The following is a 19,419-nucleotide window of genomic DNA, read 5'->3' as shown; positions in this document are numbered from 1 at the left end:
ATATATTTTTGTCCTCCTGTTAATGAACATAATTGTTTTGTTGTGCTTACCAAAAGCTGGGTGGTTTCTTCAATTAAACTGTGTTGAGCTAAGCAGGACAATGTCGTCATGAGAAAATAAGGTCATCCAATTGTGATTGATTATTTTTCCATAAAATTCTTTGTCTTCTGTAACTACTTTTCTCATGACATAGCAAACCATGAATGCAAACAATAGCGTGGACGTAATAAACCCTTGCCTTACTCGAGTTGTTGCTTCCAAGTATTGGCTGTTTTGTTGCCATCTCTGGCTGCATGTTCAGAATTATCATCATGATCCCTCATTATTCAAATTATTTTTGCTGGAATTCTGTAGCATTCCTTAATTTTACAAAGATTGTTTGTGTGCACTGATAGCCTTCTGGTAGTCAATAAAATTTAACATAAGGTGCTTGCCACTCCATACTTCATTCTAAGAATAATTATATGGTCTGCAAAACAAAGCAAGCAGGCCTGTAGCACCTTAAAGACTAACAATGTTATTTATTAGGAGGGAAAGACCCACTTCAGATTCTGAAGCAGAACTGAGAGGAAAACTCAGGAATCAGCTAAATATAAAAATTTAAAAAGGAGAGAGGGGCAGAGAGGAAAAGATGGTCTGCAGACGATCTCAGTAAAAGAGAGGAACATGCTGGTTAAGTTGGAAATGTTTGCTTTTTGCTATGCTCCAGGCCGCATTATTTTCTAGGCACTGAATAAATGATTCCTCTCCAGCTGTGGTAGCTGGTAAAGTACACTTTGGCAATTTTACTTAATTCTCTGTCACTGGATTTGATTTGTATCTATATTTTTATTTAAAATCCCAAGGAAACTCGGGGCTATTTTTCAGCACTTGTTTTGTGTCTTTCCAGTAATATCCTCTCCAGCTGCTTTCCCGTTTTAAGGTTATTAATGCCTTTTCTAACATCCACTGTAGTATATCTCAAATTGACAATCAAACTCAGGAGAGGTCAGTCGTGAATGTCTAATTTACTTGGCTTTGGTCAATTTAAAACAGTCTAAAAATCTTTTGACCATCTTATTTGTATCTTTTAATAAAACTTCCATTACTGCTAATGGTTCTGTTGATATTTCATCCTTATATAAAAATCTAGGGTCACTTGCTGGCTAGCACTGTTAGCCTCTTGATACATGTTTTTCTCTTCTATCACCTCTTTTTATCTCTAGCTGGAACTCAGTCTTCATCCCCTTGCTTATATGTTGTCTTAGTATTCAGGAGATTTTGCTTTATGGTATTGCTGCCTAACTCATGTTGCTAATCCATTCTTCCCTTTTTCGATTTTGTTGCTGTTAGGATTATTTGCAGTTTCTGAATAGTACACTGATGCCTCCCTGCATCTGTCTTGATTTCCTTCAGTTGACTGCTAGAATGAACTTGAAAGAAGACTGGATTTAACTAACTGAAATGCACTTCAGCACTCTAAGAGTCAGAGGCTTCTGTATGATCATCTACCCTTTTTAATCTTTAATATGAACTTCAATTTAATACCAAGGCTATGCTTACCACTTGCATCAGCTCCTCTATACATACCTACATCTGTCAAGAAACCTCAGACTTTGAAATGCAGATGTGATCTACCAGATCTTTTATAGTACCCTCAGGGGAGGTCTGTCACTTTATGAATTTCTTTGAGGAAATATTATTCCAGCTGGCACTACGTTATTCACAATATGAACTGCTGCTGCTACTTCTCCATTCCACTTCTACTTGCCCATAGTTTAATCTAGCCTATCATTGCCACTGCCGGCATCAGTTAAAACTGTCTCAAGATGCTCATTTTTGGGTCTTGGTTAACACATCCAGTGACAGATCATTTTCAAAAAAAAAAAAAGAACCTTTCGGCCTGCGTTGATGGCTGACTGCAGCATTCTTGAGTCTGCATCTGAAGAATTTAATGTGAAAATATCGAGCACTTTTGCTACCTCATTTCATACCCAACGTGGTTGATCTACGTCAGTCAACACTATAATTAGCTTCCTCTCCTCCACCTCGCGCCTGCAGGCAGCAGCTCTGTTTCCCTGTCCCTGCTGAGGGCGGGCAGCTTGATGCCCCCGAAGTCAGTTTCCCCAATCAGACGGTCCGTTCTAGCGCCCTGTTCTCAGGCTCCGGCGCGAGGATTTCCACTGCGCACGCGGCCTGGACCTAGGCCGCTGCCCGCAGGGGTTCACTGCGCCCTTCCCCCGTGGCACGAAACTCTCCTCTCCGCGCCGGCTCTGCGGCGTGACTTGCGCTGGGGCACGCGGCGGACAAAGCCCTGGCGTGTCGCTACCGCTCTGCCCCCACCCACGCCAACGGCGACTCCTCCCCCCGGCCCGCGGCGGAGCTGAAAGCAGCGCGGGCTCCGGGTCTGCGCTTCGCCGGCCGCCGCGCGGGAACGGCGCCCACCGGCTTCCGCGCCACGCGCGGCCAGGGCGGGACTGGGACTGGGACGGCCGCGCACGCGCCGTGGCTTCTTCCGCCCGGGCCCCGGAGCTGGCGTCGCCCGCGCTGACGTTGCGGGGTCGCGCGCTGACGTCGCGGGGGAGGAGTTGGCGGAGCCGGGCGGCGCCTCAGCGCCCGGAGACCATGTCCCTGCGCGGGCCGCCCGCCGCCGGCGCGCCGCACGGTACGGGGAGGCGGGGGAGGGTCTCCGGCCGGGCCCCTTACCCCGCCCCCCTCCGGCCCCCGCTTCCTGTCGCGGAGCCGGGGCCGGTCTCCCCTGACGGGTGCGCACCCCGCCGGCCGGCCTGGCCCGGGCCCTGCTCGCCGCCGCCGCCTCCCTGGGCCCGTCCCTGTGTAACGACACCCGGGCGGCAGCGCTCGGGTGCGCGCGTCGGGAGGGGCGGTGGCAACAAACGCGTGTCGGGGGCGGGGGGTGTCCCAGAGCGATGCCCGCGGTCGCGCGAGTCGGTGGCAGCCCCAGGAGGGGACCCCGGCGCGCGCGCCCCGAGTTACCTCCCCGAGTGTTGCACGCGCGGGGTTGCGCGCTGCGAGGGTGGGGTTCCAGCGCCGCCGCCGCCACCCAGCCCGCGTCCGCCCCTCGCCTGTCGCCGCTGCATTTCGCCGAACCCCGTTGCTTAGGTAACAAACCCGCGGTCACGCCGCGCGTTGCAGACTAACCACGCCGCTTATGAGGTGATGAGCTGGGGTGCGACGGACCCGTTTCTTCAGTCTGCCCCGGGAAAGCGAGTGCGTCGCTTTCGAAACAAAAAGCAGCCGAGTAGCACTTTAAAGACGAGCAAAATGGTTTATTAGGTGAGCTTTCGTGGGACAGACCCTCCCACGAAAGCTCACCTAATGAACCATTTTGCTCGTCTTTAAAGTGCTACTCGGCTGCTTTTTGTTTTGGTAGCGCATAGAGGAGCACGGCTCCCTCTCTGTTGCGGTACATCATTTTGTTAGTCTTTACAGCGCTCCAGGACTGCGTTTTGGTTGTGTGAGGGTACAGACTAACACGGCTACCTCTCCGCCACTGTTTCTTAGGTGTTTGTGCAGCGTGGGGGAGGAGAGCAGCGTTGTGCCTCCGAAATGGAACTAACTGTGATACACCTTTCCTCCTCTTAGTGATGTTGGCCGGGCCTTGCCAATAGGCGTGTGTTTACCTTTAAACACATGAGTAGTCCCAATGGCTATTTAGGGGGAAAGCAAGTCAAAGAGGCCAGTCTTAGTTTTGTGTCTTGCTAAGCAAAGTATAATTGTTTTTCCATTGCCTGAGAGGTGGCTATGGCGTGAATGTAGTTCCAGTCCTAGTATGGCATTGAACAATTCCTTAGAAGATTTTGAGCCTCAATTTTCTCATCTGTAAAGTAAGAGAATATTTGCTCCTTTATAGCAGTGCTACAGTCTTCGCAATGACTTACCTAAGTGTTAAATGTTATAAATGCGGTACCATTGCTGTCTGTTTCCATGTGCCATTGGAACTGTAGAGTTCTGCAGCATAATTTCTGAAATTAGAGACTGATGCATGCAAACATCTCTACATATTCCTTCAGGTTCCTTGATAATCATAACAGAGAGATAGCTGGGTTATCAAAACCAAAAAAGCAGTCCAGTAGCACTTTAAGGACTAACAAGAAAACTTATTAGGTGGTGAGCTTGGTGATCATGTGCATCTTTGTTTTATGGATTTATTTAGCTTTGAATTTGTACCACAATATGACAGAGCATCTGTCCCAGGCTCTGAACTCCCTCTCTGGTCCCAGAAATAAACAAAACCCACTTAAACTAACAGCTGAGCCTTATTTTGTGGAGGATGTGGAATTACTTGTATCGTAAAACCTGTCTCATCCTTTTGGCTGCACATTTGTCTCAGATAAGGTGTTGGTGGTTGATACGTGCTAGGGACTTAAGTAGAAGAACTTGATGGATAAAAGCATGTTTGAAAACATGCATTCTTTCCACCTCCACACAACAGTTGTCATTTTTCATGCTGGTAGAACTTGAAATAATTGAACGTGGGGGAGGCCAGTGCAGCATACATTTTCTTTGCTTGGTGTTGCTTCCTAAATTCCTTGAGCATAAATAGGCACTTTCTCTTTTGTAAGCATTCTCTTCTCCTTGATTCATTGACTGTATGCCAACCCACTGTTTGTGCTGACTTTAAAGCTTGACTTTGGTGGGCAATAATTGAGGTAACTTCTGTTCACACGCTAAAGCCTTGTTGTGCAGCAGAGATGAGTAAATATGGGGCTAGTAGAATTTTTGGGTGCAGTTTTGATAATTTGCTCTGTTTACTGTCATCAGGAAACTAGTTTCTTAAAGGCAGAGCTGCAGACCTATCAAAAACTAAACATTGCTTTACCGAAAAACAAGCAATACAAAAAAGTGGGATTTGAAAGGGAAGCGTACTGTTTAGATGGTACTTGAACATTCTGTCATTGCATCTGTGTCTCTCATTCAAATACTTCAGAGCAGTCAGAAGTAACTCCCTAATACGAAATAAGTGTGCAAGAGTAGTGAGGAGGAAGCACTTCTGATACCATATGATCAAAGAGCTGCTGTAAACTACACTGAGTGAAATCAGGGCTGGAAAACTAAGATTTCTCCATGAGGCCAATTTTAGGTCCCTTCCCCCACCTCTCCCATCCAGACTGACTTGACACCAATTTAATTGAGTTGAAATCAAAAGGGATATCTACTGGATCGTGAGAGGAGTTTAGCCTGGAAGCCACACAAACACAATCCTGCCTGAAAAGCTTCTGAAGGGGTAAAAGATGGGCTTGTGTTTAAGCTCAGTGCTTTTAGCATCAGCCTGGTAAGCTCAATGTTGTGAGTTCAATCCTTGGGGGGGCCATTTAGGGATCTGGGGCAAATAGATCTAAAAAAAATTAAAGGATGGTGCTTGGTCCTACCAAGAGGACAGGGGACTGGACTCAATGGCCTCCTGAGGTCCCTTCCAGTTCTATGAGATGTGTATCTCTAGATATTATTATATGTTACTCACTGGAGCTACAGCTCTTAAATGAAATCTTCAGACGTATGGACTGTCTCTCCACTAGCACCGCCCTTACGAAAGGGGGATGCTAATGACACACATTGGGATACGCTAATGAGTCTCCCCTATGAATATGCAGCACCTCATTATCATAATGGCAGCTGTGGCACTTTGAAAGTGCCGCTTTTGATTGTGTGCGGCTTGTCTACAGGGGGTCTTTCGAAAAGGACCCCATGTAGACGAGCCGTACGCAATCGAAAGCGGCACTTTCAAAGTGCCACGGCTGCCATTATGCTAATGAGGTGCTGCATATTCATAGGGGAGACTCATTAGCGTATCCCAATGTGTGTCATTAGCATCCCCCTTTTGAAAGGGCGGTGCTAGTGTAGACGTAGCCATGGAAGGATTTTGCTGCCATAGTCTATGGAAATCAGCTGATTATCAGCTGCCTTACTTTTCCCACATATATAGTGTAGTGCTGCAAATACAGCTGTGCTGGAATCTGCACCAGGGAGGTATCTCTGTATTCTGTATAATGCCTTTCACCTGTTAATAAGCAGTTCAGTACATGCAGTATGTGTCTTTATGTTCCCCATCTAATGTCCCTAAAGATCAAATGTCCTATGAAGGCATCATGGTGTATTTGTTGATAGTACTTAACCATGACCTTTCACTAAACAACTATTGACAAATTCAAGTAATACACTGGAGGGGTGGGTAAGGTGTGATCCCTTTGGAAAAGGAGTATAATTTGAATGTAAAAAGGTCCCCATGGGGAAATTTTCAGTTATGTGACATTTCTGGGTACTGATTTGGAGTAAGTTCAGTTCAACAGTCCGAGAGTTTGGCGGCCAACTGGTAAGAATGCAGAGTACCAGTCTTATGAAACACTTGATTCCTCAGTTGGAAGCTAAGCCATCCCAGCACTGGTAGGCAAACAGTTGCTAAGTGTCTTTGAATAGTAACTACAGTTTGAACCTCTCTAAACCGGAACACTCTGGTCTGGCAACATCCCTATTCCAGCATGATTTTAGTTAGCCAGATGACCGTTTATCCTGGGTGTGGCCAAGCGTCCCACGGTCCCGTAAAGTTTGTTTACAGCTACCAGTCCTGGCTCTGTGTGTTCTGTGCTGTTATTTAGCTGTAATTTACCTCTAAATGTCTCCTAAAAGCCTAGTAAGCAGTGGAAATGTTGGTAATGTGCTGGACAATATTGACCTCCTGTGGTCCAGCAAATTCTCTCAGCCGGCACTGGTCAGATTCCAAGGGTGTCGGATAAAAGAGCTTCAATCTGTACTTTGTCAGGTGCAGTGACAGCTCTGTTGACATCATATTCGAACTGAAGGACAAAGGATTCTGTAGGAGCATTTGCGAGTGTTTCTCTGACGCTTCTTAATTCACAGGTCATCTGAAGAACAATAGCATATATTCCAGAGAGATCTCACAGGGTCTGAAGGAATTTCAGACGGTTAGAGGAGCTGGCACATTATGTAGTTTTCCTACCATGACTTAGAATCACTCGGTGTGGTTTACAGCAGCCCATTGAACATGTTATGTTTGGCCTTTGGTAAAGAATCTTTGTATCCATTGATGACAGGACACACATAATCTGCCCTGGAAGGGAAAGCAGAGTAAATAATCTCCTAAACCTATCCCATCTCTAGCTAAAGTGACACAATGGCCGTGTCTACACTAGCCAAAAATGCAAATGGCCATTTCGAAGTTTACTAATGAAGCACTGAAATGTATATTCAGCACCTCATTAGAATGCGGGCGGCCGTGGCACTTGGAAATTGACGCGGCTCGTCCAGACAGGGCTCCTTTTCGAAAGGACCCCGTCTACTTCGAAGTCCCCTTATTCCGATGAGCAGATAGGAATAAGGAGACTTAGAAGTTGCTGGGGTCCTTTCGAAAAGGAGCCCCGTCTGGGTGAGCCGCATCAATTTCGAAGTGCCGCGGCCACCCTCATTCTAATGAGGCACTGAATATGCATTTCAGCGCTTCATTAGTAAACTTCAAAATGGCCATTTGCATGGCCATTTCGAAGTTTTTGGCTAGTGTAGACATAGCCAACATGTTTGTTATATCAGTTATCGTTTTTTAACATAGTTTTTGCATTTGAAGCTAAACGAGTCTGTGCCTTTGTTTTACATGCTGAACAATAGCTGTAGTCCTGACACTTTATTCTTTGTTTCTTTCACAGACTGTGATCCTAAAAAGAAAAGGAAAGTAGCAGAGATTTTTCAGGCTCTAAACAGCGATCCCACTGATGTGGCTGCACTCAGACGAATGGCAATCAGTGAAGGGGGTCTCCTGACAGATGAGATTCGTAGCAAAGTGTGGCCAAAACTTCTCAATGTGAAGACAGATGATTTGCCTCCTGCTCCAGGTACAGAGAAGCCCTTTCTTTGCAGCTTTGGGAAAAACTCTAGTGAGCTTTGTACTTAGTTGGAGCGTGAATTATCCTGTTTTCAATTTGCATTTTCTTCATGTAAGTTGAGGTGCCTTTTCCATTACGCTTGCTTGAGAATGACAGTTGTGGCACAAAACCTTTCCCATGATTTCATCTGCATTACATGTTTAATGATATTAAAAAGCACTCCAGGAATGACCTGAATTTTTAGGTTTTCTGTTGCGCTGTAAGAACCCTTTTACTTTTGCTGTGTGTTTGGAACGCAGCTGGTGCACACTGGTGTAATTAGCTTACAAAACACATGTTGATCAATAGCAGGAAGCTACTATGTTGAAAACTTACCTAGTTTAGTTTCCATTATGCATGGGAGCATGATTTATTGAATACTCAGTGGAGGTTCTTGTCCCAGGCCTGGATGAATCAGTGGCCAAATTTCCGTAAATTGGAGCTTGTATGTAGAAGTCATCGAAGCTAAGGCAGAGAAAATTTTTTTTTTTAGCAAAAAACAGACATGGAGTTTCATGTGCAGTGATGGTTATTTCCACGGCCCCCAAACTATAGGATGTGTTTTTGTGAGCTGAAGTATTGGTTCAAAAAGTGTGTATTCCTGGTTCTCCTTGGGCAGGTAGGATTGGAGTACAAATGTAGGAGACTGGGGACTAATGTTCAGCTCCATGCAGTCGCTTGCATGGTTTATGGCACACTAATGATTTCTTCCACTTTTGATATTTTAAATATCTTAACTCCCTAAGCATAATTTCACTCTATTTCTGCTTAATAAACTGTGTGTTGCCTCTGCCATATATAATGTCTTAGCTGTATTGTGCCTCGTTCCTGTAGCATGGTGATGGAGCAAAGACTTATGTCGAAGGACAAAGGAGAGATGATGTAAGGATCTTGAAATGTTTCTACCAAAGAAATAAGTGCCCTGTTTTCTGGCACTGGAATGTCATAAATTGGGATTGATAGTGCCAGAGGGTACAGCTATAAAAGTGAGATCGCTGGGCTTGTGTAAAAAGTGAAAATGGAGATCTAAAATTGGGGATGTGAGCAATTTGGGGCCTAAATTTCATTTCCTTTACTTGTACTGGGTCCTGTGAACCTCCTCCATCTACTGTACTGTGTATGCCTCTCAGTAGCCTATATGGGTTTGTAATGCTCTTTGTCCAACAGGGAAGGAGCTGCGAGAGAACAATGAAGACTACCAGCAGGTGTTACTGGATGTGAGGCGATCCCTGCGCCGATTCCCACCAGGTGAGATGGTCTTCCTGTTTATAGCAGAGAAGCTGTGTGCGTCCAAGCTCTCTGTCCCCATATCTCCATGTGATGCATCTCGCTTCCAGGGCCACAGGAGATATGCAGGAGCAACAGTCCACGGGCCAACAGACATGGAGCCTTCTAGAAAGGCCTTTCCACAAATCTGTTTGCTGCAGCACCCGTTTCCAGTATAGGTGCAGGTTTTTTTCAGGCTTTTCCTTGCACTGTAGCTGTTTTTCAGCTTGTTCTTTGCACGCTAAATTCTCACCCTTAACTTGCTGACTCATTCTACTGGCCCATCTGGTACAGTAAAAATTCTCCCTGTATCTAGAGAGACCTGACTCAGATGTAACTATCCCTGGCCCTTCTGCTATTCATAGGGTGTGACAAGAGTGGTGGCTTATGTTTGAGGGTTTTACTATTTACATACATTTATCTTGGGCTGAAACATATATGGGTTTGGAGCCTGAGTTCACTAGTGATTTAAATGGATTTTGTTTTTCATCATTGCTAAAGATTTGTGTTTTTCCAGCAATTCTCCTGCACCAACTTTTAAAACAGCTCTCAACATTTAATAACAAAAGCTTCTTGCATTTGCGTAGTTCATATGCTTGGTTAGTTGGTGCCTGATGTTATTTTTAGACCCTTTCAAACTAGTCTGACTTTGCAGAGCAGCTGTTTGTTGCCTCTGGGGCAGAAACTGCTTTTCACTGCCTGCTTTTTTCCTTTGTATATATAAACATTATATTCAGATCATCAATATGTTGTGTATACCCTGCAGATCTGTGTTGCTCAAGATTCTGCTAATAGCATATTGCTTTGGAATGTCCAAATTTAGAGTTCATCATAGACCCAAAAAGAGTCTGTGTTGTCAAAATGTTGCTTGAGCTTCTGTGAGGCTTGCTTTTCCAGGGGGCAGCATATGGGTCCTGGCAGTCGGTAGATGCAGTTTTCTCTTCACATGGTATTCTGTTCTGAAGTTGCTTTATCAGTGGGCAGAACCCTCTCTATAGGTGGGTAGGGCTGTGGCTTCTGTGAGCTTTGCAAACTCAGCTCTAAAGAGGATTGGTTTAATTTCTTAGGACTTTCTCTGAAGCAATTAAGACCCTCAGCACTTACAGGCATAGAACATAACTTACCCTTCAAGATGCTTTACACACAAGTAAATACTCCCCATTCTTGCAGAGTGAATATTAATATTCCCATTTTACGGGTGGGGAAAATGAGCACAACATATTAAGTAACCTGGCAAGGCCCATGGGGAACAGGAGGTTACCAGAACCAGGATTAGAACCCAGGAGCTGCTGGCTTCTAGCCCCATGCTTAAGTGACAGCCCCATGCAGGGAGGATTGGGTGACAACAGTCAGGATATTGAGATCGTGGCCATCTCTGCATCGTGCAGGAGGTTGGACTGCTCCTTGGATTCCGTGGGTGATGATGGGTGACACAGCAGGTACTTGTCAGGTCTCTAACTCAGCTTTGCACTAGTCCCATCTGCTGCTGTTCCCACAGGGATGCCAGATGAGCAGAGGGAAGGGCTCCAGGAAGAACTGATCGACATCATCTTGCAGGTTTTACAGCGCAATCCCCAGCTGCACTACTATCAGGGCTACCATGACATTGTGGTCACTTTCCTGCTGGTCGTGGGGGAGAGACTGGCGACCGCTCTTGTGGAAAAGCTTTCAACTCACCACCTCAGGTACTTCCTCTGGGCATGCACAGCGCGTCTCCTACAGGGTGAGGTGATGAGCAGCCTCCTGTCCACCTTGCTATCAGAAGCTACATGCTGCAGAGAAGCCTTTCCTGCCATTTACATAGGGGAGAGTCTGGAAGCGTAAGGAATGGGGTGAAAACACAGAAGTCCCTAAAGCCCGAAAAGCAAAATACAGAGACTGGTGGCTTGTAGCCAGCAGTGCTGTCAAGGAAGGGGGTCTGCAGTAGTAATAGCATGACTGACACATGGGCTTCACAGCAAGCCATGCGGGAGAAAGCTGAACCGGAGGCTGTTTTTTTCAAATGTCATTATTGAGAACACTGCCTTTGTACTTTTAAAAACTCACTTTATAGCCCCTTCCTGCTCCTCTGTCACTTCCATGGCTTTCCCCAGGGTGGCTTCACACAGTGGCCCATTTTTTCATGTGGTTCAGTGGGCTGTCCAGGCCCCACTCAACAGTGAATACAGCCAGGTACCATGGGAGAGATCTGACTCCAAGTGAGTTGTGTGTCAGCTGGGTTGACAGCCAGCCTTTGGTAGTGGGACTGGTTTTGAAGGGAGTCTTCTGCAGTCCCCCTGTGGGGAGCTGACTACAGCCTGTGGCATTGGGAAGACAGTGGGGTTTTGCTAACGTTATTTTCCTAACCCTGGGCTTCTCTCCGTTCAGGTGGGGGGATGTAGCAAAAGGTTGGAATAAAACCAGTGTGATAATTTCACTGCAAGGTCACGCAGTTGTGCTGCTAACGGGAGGTAGTATTGCAGGGAAGAGGGGATGCTAGGGCCGAGTCTCCCTGTCCCTTTCCTCAGTGTGAGTCTGGACCTCAGGAAGGGATGGAATGCAGCAGGGACAGAACTCCCTGCAATGCAAATGTAAGGACAGTCCCACCCCGCATCAGTCAGGTTGCAGGTGTCTCTTACCTTCTGAGTGTTGTGCGCTCCCAGGGGTGAATGGCGCCAGAATGACACTGTTGCCTGATGGGGCTTTTGTTTGTCTCATGACAGGGATTTTATGGACCCCACAATGGACAACACGAAGCACATTCTAAATTACCTGATGCCCATTATAGATCAGGTGAACCCTGAACTCCATGACTTCATGCAGAGGTACCTTGACATTTACCACCCCTTTCCCTTTCTCATAGGGCTCAGCAGAAGCTCCCAGCCAAGCCCTGTCTTTCCCATGATGTTAGTCCAAGCCACTGTGGATCAGCTGGTGCTTTCCTCAAAACGGAACTGAGGGCCCACCACTGATAAAGTCGAAGCCCTTGTGGCCCGGGTTTTCCAGCAGCCCCTACTGCCCCTTGCTTTTGAAGCCATTACACTTCATCTTGAGGTCTGGTTCAGAGTATGGCATCACTATCCTGACTGCTTATCTGTGCCCGCTTGGCAAAACAATTAGCAGGCGATGTGGGACACGGTCAGTTAGTCTGTCCTGATTGCCTGGTTTGTATAGTAGGGATGTTAACGTTTAACCAGAAGCCTCACCCTAAATGGGTAAAGCTTGCCCGTTACGGTTAACCAGTGGGGGCTGGAGCAGCCCTCATCTGCAGGGGACCCAGCCTGGGATCGCCACAGGCAGGGGTGCTTCAATGTGGCCAGAGTGGCCTCCTCTCCCAGTTTAACTGGTTAACTAATTAAATGGGATTTTACATCCCTTTTGTATAGCTCTTTGGGTGCTGAGACATCTCTGAGGGCTTTCTGCAGTGTCATTGGCCCTGAGGGTAACTGAGCCATCTCTCAAAAATGATGGTGGGTTGAAATCAGGGGAGAAGGGATGACCTGTCCAGAGAAAAGCCGAGGTGAGAAACTTTGGTTCCGAGTCCCTTACTCAAAGACACCTGGCTGCGCTGTCCATTTTGCTGGCAATATCCGTGTAGTGCTGAGGTTAGCGGCAGGCTCCCAGGGACTGGTCACTCTTCTGGGTGGGAAGGAGTCCCCAGAGCACCCCAGCTGGAGGGTTCGTAGCACAAACCATGCAGTGTACTTTGCATTAGTGCAGCAGAGAAACCCTCCTGAAGAGAGAATTCAGGGTCAGGCTCCTGGCCTTTTTGCTGACTCTTAATCGTCTCTGAATGAACCGTTAACATGTGCAGGTGACCTGGGAGCTGAAGAAACCCTAGGCTACCTGCGACACTGAGGATGGGCGGTGTAGTGACAGGGCGTTTCCAAGATGGCAGGATCTCTTCCAGTGGGAGGGCTGGGCCCTAACCTCTCATCACTCATGGTCAATGGCCTGTCCCGTCCCAGTCTGTGGAATTAAGGGTCTGGCGGGAGGTGCCTGCGGTATGGCAGAGGACTCTGGTAGCAGATGAGCTGTCTGATTAGGCGCTTTCTGTTTCACAGTGCCGAAGTGGGGACCATCTTTGCACTCAGTTGGCTGATCACCTGGTTTGGGCATGTCCTGGCAGACTTCCGACACGTGGTGCGACTGTATGACTTCTTCCTGGCCTGCCACCCACTGATGCCCATTTACTTTGCTGCCGTGGTAGGGATCAGCTGTCATGACTCTAAAAAAAGGAAACCAGCATGTGCCATTAACAGTTATGGAGATAGGGCTAGTAGTGAATTCAACCTTTGCTTCTACCCCTGCCCTCTAGAATGCCAGGTGTCCCCAAGGGAATGGGGTTTAGTGAAGAACATCCCATGCCCCTCTTTGCCCACCGCCCCATGTCTGAGCCCTGGGAGTGGTTCACCTTCCTGCTGTGTGGCGAAGCGGGAAGCAGGACATTCAGCCGGCGTAGGCCTGTTGTTTCGTACTACAGCGGTGAGTGACTGTGTGGGGCAGAGCCTGGTTGCAGTACCAGCTGGAATTCCTTTTCCTGGCATCGCCACTGCAGCTTGGGATGGAGACTTACCAAGGAGCTGTTTATTGTCAGAGCTGGGTTCTGAGCAGGTTTTGATTTGTGATCCTCTGCCATTCATCTAAGTGCCACCACAACAAATCTGACCTCCAAAACGGTCTCCCCACGGTGAGCCTTGGTCTGCTCGCAAAGCCACAGCATCTCCAGCAGGAGCTTTTCAGGGCTTCAGAGCAGTGGGGGGAACATAGCACCTCTCCTCACCCAGGAGTGTGATGTGCTAACAGGTGCCTCCAGGCTGGATACTGGCATTCGTTAAGAATTGGGTGGTCCCTTTCCATGGCAAGCTGAGTTCCTTTCAGGCCCTGGGGGTGGTGTGAGTGACTGAAAACAGGGCACCATCCTGCCCCGGAGCCCTCAGCTTCTCCCTTCCTTTGCAGATTGTTTTGTATCGGGAGCAGGAGGTTCTGGACTGCGAATGTGACATGGCCTCTGTCCACCATCTCTTGTCCCAGATCCCACAGGATCTTCCCTATGAGACCCTGATTAGCAGAGCTGGGGATCTCTTCGTCCAGTTCCCTCCATCGGAGCTCGCCAGGGCAGCAGCGCAACAGCGTGCGGAGAGGTGAGCGTCGGACAGCACGTGGGTTTGCTGGGCAACACCAGCACGGCATGAGTGCAGCTCGGGAGGAAAGCCCAGGGTCCAGCTCAGAAGGTGCTCACAGGAACTGAGTATGACTAGGGTCAGATGTGTGCTTTAAATCCTTATGCTTCTGTGTGCGCAGGCAGAGTGATCCATTGCACCTGGGCATAGCTCTGTAAGAGAAAACCAGGCCATGTGGGTTGGCTCATGCCATCAGGCTCCACCTTCTCCTCTTCTGCACAAACGCCAACTGCTTCCTCCCTCCCTCCCTCCCTGCTGGATCCATCCCTTCTAGGGGCTGGGAGCACTCGTCTCAGGGGCCGGAAGCCAAGCCTCTTCTCTGCCATTTGGTCCCCACACAACTCTAAACTGTTGAGCACTTGGTCTGAATAACAGGCAGATGATGCTCTAAGTCTGTTGGCTGGATTGTCCCTGGGTTGGTGGTTAGAACACCAGAGCACTCTGTAGGGACTTACCACTTCCATGTGTTAGCTGTTCTTAATGCCTAATCAAAGGGCCTCTTGCCCCAGAGCGCTGCTTCTCCATGCCCAAGGTCTCTCTTGGGTTGTTTGGGTCATAGACTCCATCCTTGGACGTCACCCGCCCTCTGGCTTTGTTGCTGTAGCACTGCCAGTGTCTGGTGGAGCAGCTGCCAACGTTTCTTTCGCACTTGTGTTGGTTGCTTTCAGGACAGGGTAGTCCTGCAGTCCCCTGCTCCTGAATCATGCTCGTTCCACTGGCAGTACACTAAGGAGTTCTTATGCCGCTTGGAGCAGCGCTCTGCCAGCTTTCAGATGTCTGGGCACAAGTAGGACCTGTTCAGCGCCTTTCCTCTTTGTCTCTCTCTTCCAGAACTGCTGCGTCCACCTTTAAAGACTTTGAGTTGGCTTCAGCCCAGCAGAGACCAGACACTGTGCTGCGACAGCGCTTCAGAGACCGGCTCCGAGGGGAGGAACGGACAAAAGCCATCTTGACAAAACCAAGGACCAACCGCTTTGTCAAGCTGGCAGTGATGGGGCTGACGGTGGCACTGGGGGCAGCTGCTCTTGCCGTGGTGAAGAGTGCACTAGAGTGGGCACCCAAGTTTGAATTGCAACTTTTCCCCTGAAGTGGGAGACTGGTGCCCTGACACTTTAAATATCACCTCCTGCCGTGGCAGGAGAGCACCACCTTTCCTTCATTGGAAGGACTTGTCTAAAAATGCGTGGGGTGTAGAGCTTTCTAGTCCTGCTGCCCTCCGTAACACAACTGGCCTTTGCCTCTCAGTCAGAGGTGGGGCAGGGGACCTGGCCCAACAGCAGCCATGCAGGGTGCTCACCTTGTTCTTGCCTCCCTGAGCAGCAAGGAAACTCCTGCTCTCTTACTCTGAGGAGCTAGAAGCTAACACTTCTTGCGCTGGCAGCGCCTGGAACAGCCTGGCCACTCAGGTTTCACACCCAGCAAGTGGACACCTGCAGAGTTCTGTGCCTGTGGGGCTTTGAAGCACTCGGACGCTCTCTCCACAGAGTGCAACTGGAGAGGAAGCAGCTGGATGTTTTCAGGTAGAGGAGTGGTCACGTCTGCCCCAGGAGTCCGGCTGCGGTCTCAGAGAGTTGATGGGGAGTTGGAATGCTGGCGAATGATGTTAGTAGCTTTCTGGTTCCTATCACCCCCTTCCCCAGAGCTCGCTGCTTTCGGTGGAGTCTTGGACTTACCAACATGCTCATCTCTTTTCTTGCTCTGTGGGCAACATTTTAGCAGAGTAGAGCCCTCTTAACAAATTCCTGTTTGGGGAATAGAGCCCCTCAACTAACACTGGGGTTCAGGGTTCTTACCACTGTCTAACAGCATGAGTTAAGTTAGTGTCCCAATCTCCCCAGTCCCGTATGTTTGCAACAAGGATGAGCCATGTGCTTTTCCTAGTCTGTTAGAGAGGTCAACTCTCAGCCAGCACAGGGTCTTGACTAGTGTAAGTGTAATTGGTTCTTTCAGTTCAGCAAGATAAGAGGGCAGACAGTGAATTATTTGTGGGGGGGAGGGTGAATGCCAGGTCACACCAGTTCATGTGTTACAGCACCTAGAAAAGCCATTTCAGTTGTTGACTTTGAAACATTTAAACACAGCCTTTAAAATAAAAAAGGATTCTTTCCACTATGCAAAACAGCTTGCAGTGGGACAGAAGCCATTGCCCCTGGAAACCCCTTTAAAACCTCTCTCCAGCTAACTGTTCAGACTTTCACGTCATCCCTTAAAATGCTGCAGGTGAGTGACTTTTCCAGAAACTGACCCCCCAGGTGCCTGGAGCCCAGCTGCTCCCCAGACCTGCTGGCAGCTTCTCCTCCAAGCACCTAGTGCATGTCTAACTTAAACTAAGCCAGTAGACATTGTACATCTCTACCTCCTCTCCCACTGCTGCTAAACCCTCCCACAAGTGCCCTTACCCTGCCCCCTCCACCTCCCAGGTGACTAACCGTCCCCTGCTGTGCCCCACCCAGCACCTTCTGCCCTTGTTCCTGCAGTGATGCACCTACAAGTTAGGTATTGGTTGAAGATTTAGAAGCTTTGTACCCTGCAATACCTAGAGCCTTTTAATAATGGTTTGAGATCTGAGTCTGACTGGGCCCTCGGTCCAGAAGGCCCCATGTCTTTCAGAACTGCAGCTAAGGAAGTAATGGTGCTTAGATAGCACAGCCATGTGCACTTTACACAAGCATACCGTCAACGGACTGGAGCCCAGGCTGTACTCAGAAAAATTGCCCTTTCGCTGATTGCTTCTGCAATTGCTGATGCCTGTGGTATGTTTGAATTCAACAAACACAAAAAAACTAGGAGGAAGTTTGCACAATTCCCCAGTCTGTTGTTGGCCCTTCTTCCTGAGCACTTTGCTGTCTCCATTCAGCCTGTCACTCCTCCCCTTTGCCAACGAATTTGACATCACTGCGAGTTTAAAAGGTATTGTACATTTCTGGCTGCATGGGAGTGGGATGCCCCACCAGTGGGAAGTCACTGGTGGCATCCGCCGTGTTGCAGTACGGGGAGTTGGGGGTATGGGAAGAGCGGTTACACAAAGCACTTTAAAACAAACCACTCCTGGAGAAGGAGGGCACTCTGCCCCAGTTTTGCCTCACTGGGCTACTTTCCTGGCCTAAATATAAACCCAGGGTCCTGGTTCCAGCAGGGGTGCCTTGGGTGCTTGCAGTTGATCTCACTGAGACAAGATACCTTCCCGTGTAGTGACCACGAGAGCTGAGCGTGTCCGCAGTGCTAGGTTGTTGTTAACCTGGTGTGGTTTGTAATAGGCCGTTCCGGGCGTTTAGAAGTGAAGGTGTGGGTGGGAAGGTTTTCCAAAGCCCGGACGTGTGTTGGGAGGGCAAGTCCCCTTTGATTGGGTTTATGCCTCTCATTCAGGAGCATCTGCAAATCCTGCCTGACCTGCACAGTTAACAGTGGGGGGCTGGGGCTCTGCTGTGTGTAAAGGAGCTCCCTCCCATTCAACAGTCCTTTTGCACATCAGAAATTCAGGTCTTGTCTGAGTGCTTTGCTTATCAGACACTGAGCAACTGCAGAGCTGGTGGGATTGATACTGAGAAGCAATAGTGAGCACCTGCAAGGTGTAGCCAGCTTTTATCATTGTTTTTCCCTGTTAACGCCTCGTGCTCCAGCACCAGGCAGGCAGTTGGTGGAAAGATCTTTGTTAACCATTGAAACCTTCTGTCTGTGCTTCGGTTGTGGGCCAGGAGCACTCCTGCTCCAGCTCTCTGGCCCTCTGGCATACGGAGGGAGGAGACTGGATGTTACTGAGCCTCCTGAGGGGAAAACACCTAGTAACGTGCCTATAAAGTGACAAAGGTGCCCTGCGGGGACCTGTTGTTGTGTGTATTATGCAGTTTCCCCCAGCGTATGAAGATCAAAAGGCCTAGCAGGTAGCCAGGAACTGCTGCTGGAAACCAGCAGAGCTCTGATTGTCACATCTCCCACGCCTAGGGGGAAAGTTCTGCGTTACAGCCTACGGAGTGGTACCCAGCCCACGTGAGCCTTCTCCCAGCCCGCAGGGGTTGCTGGGCCTTCAGTACCCTTCTGTTGCTGAGGGGCCCTGGGGAGAGGTGGCTAATGCAGGGGGACTGCACACGAGGGTCTCCAGGGATGGAGCAGTTTCATCTGTTTTTCTCACCTTTGTAGAGCAGGCCAGGCTGGCCCCTGCTGAAAGACAATGATCTCTTCAGGTGGTTTGCTCTGTATAAAGATTTATGTGCACGTGGAAATGCTGCCATGTCGAATAAATGGCAATAGCCGGTTACCGCATGCCTCCTGCAGTGTGTGCCTGGGGGCTCGACCTTCTGTCTGCCTGGGGCCTGCAGCCTGAGAGGTGCAGAATGGTTTTTATGCACCCCCCCCCCAGCCTGAAGCTGGTCTTGCTGTGAATGAATCACCCAGAGACTGTTTCCACCTCCTGGGTGTTTCACTGCTCAGAGCGTCTTTTCCAGTTCCCCCTTTGCCACTGTTCTGAGAAGCTGTGGGACCTGGCTAGCTCTGCCTTCATTTGGGGTCAGCCAATGGCAGAGGTGCTCAGCCCCACTGCTCCTTTTCTGGGGCCTGGCTGGGGGGCGGGGAGTTGTAGGGTGGGCTGGGGCCCTGTATGTAACACCCTTGGAGCGCTGAGCTGTGCCAGCACAATGTCTTGCTTTACTGCGACTCCAGCTGCTGCTGTCGGCAGCTCCCCATGCCAGCTGCCTCGGGCTTAGGGGGACATCACTGATGCATGAGCTGAAAGAGCACACAACCCTGAGAGGGCCTCTCCCCTCTGAGCTGAGGAGGGTTCAAGGCAAGTGAAGGGGTGGGTGAGCAGGGGGAGCTGCAGTGCCCTGCTCAGAGAGGCTTGTTCTGTTGCTCATGGCACCCTTAGCCACCCGCCGGTGGCACCATCCTGTCCTTTGGGAGCTCCAGCAGCATCCCCTGCTAAGCTGGCTTTGAGATCATTAGCAACCCTCTGCCCTGCTCTTCTCAGCCCTGCAGGTGCTGCTGGGTTCCTTCCCCTCTCCAGCTCCCTGGCATGTGGGCCCTGGTAAGAGGAGGCTGTTCACGAGAGGGGGTGGTGCTATTTTTAGCAGGCTGCGACTTCCTCCCAAGTGGTCATTGTCATAACAGCCCTAGAAGCGGTATGT

General features: G+C 49.1%; 1 protein-coding gene across 3 annotated transcripts; it reads left to right on the top strand.

Annotated features, from left to right (window-relative positions):
- The first annotated feature begins 2,562 nt into the window (after nucleotides 1-2,562).
- Nucleotides 2,563-18,554, top strand: TBC1D20 (TBC1 domain family member 20). 3 transcript variants are annotated; one of them, XM_075012015.1, is made up of 8 exons: nucleotides 2,563-2,644; nucleotides 7,656-7,841; nucleotides 9,039-9,119; nucleotides 10,636-10,822; nucleotides 11,840-11,941; nucleotides 13,181-13,322; nucleotides 14,076-14,260; nucleotides 15,131-18,554. In XM_075012015.1, the coding sequence occupies exons 1-8, from the start codon at nucleotides 2,605-2,607 to the stop codon at nucleotides 15,384-15,386; spliced, it is 1,179 nt and encodes a 392-aa protein (XP_074868116.1). In that variant the 5' UTR covers nucleotides 2,563-2,604; the 3' UTR covers nucleotides 15,387-18,554. The 3 variants fall into 3 exon arrangements, with proteins under 3 accessions (XP_074868116.1, XP_074868115.1, XP_074868114.1); XM_075012014.1 differs by lacking the exon at nucleotides 2,563-2,644 and adding an exon at nucleotides 2,706-3,099 and having other exon boundaries at nucleotides 14,151-14,260; XM_075012013.1 differs by lacking the exon at nucleotides 2,563-2,644 and adding an exon at nucleotides 2,712-3,099.
- Nucleotides 18,555-19,419: the final 865 nt, after the last annotated feature.

This window comes from Carettochelys insculpta, chromosome 17 (assembly GCF_033958435.1).
Source record: "Carettochelys insculpta isolate YL-2023 chromosome 17, ASM3395843v1, whole genome shotgun sequence".
Taxonomy (NCBI): Eukaryota; Metazoa; Chordata; order Testudines; family Carettochelyidae; genus Carettochelys; species Carettochelys insculpta.
Note: the sequence above shows the minus strand (reverse complement) of the source record. Positions and strands in the feature narration are given on the sequence as shown.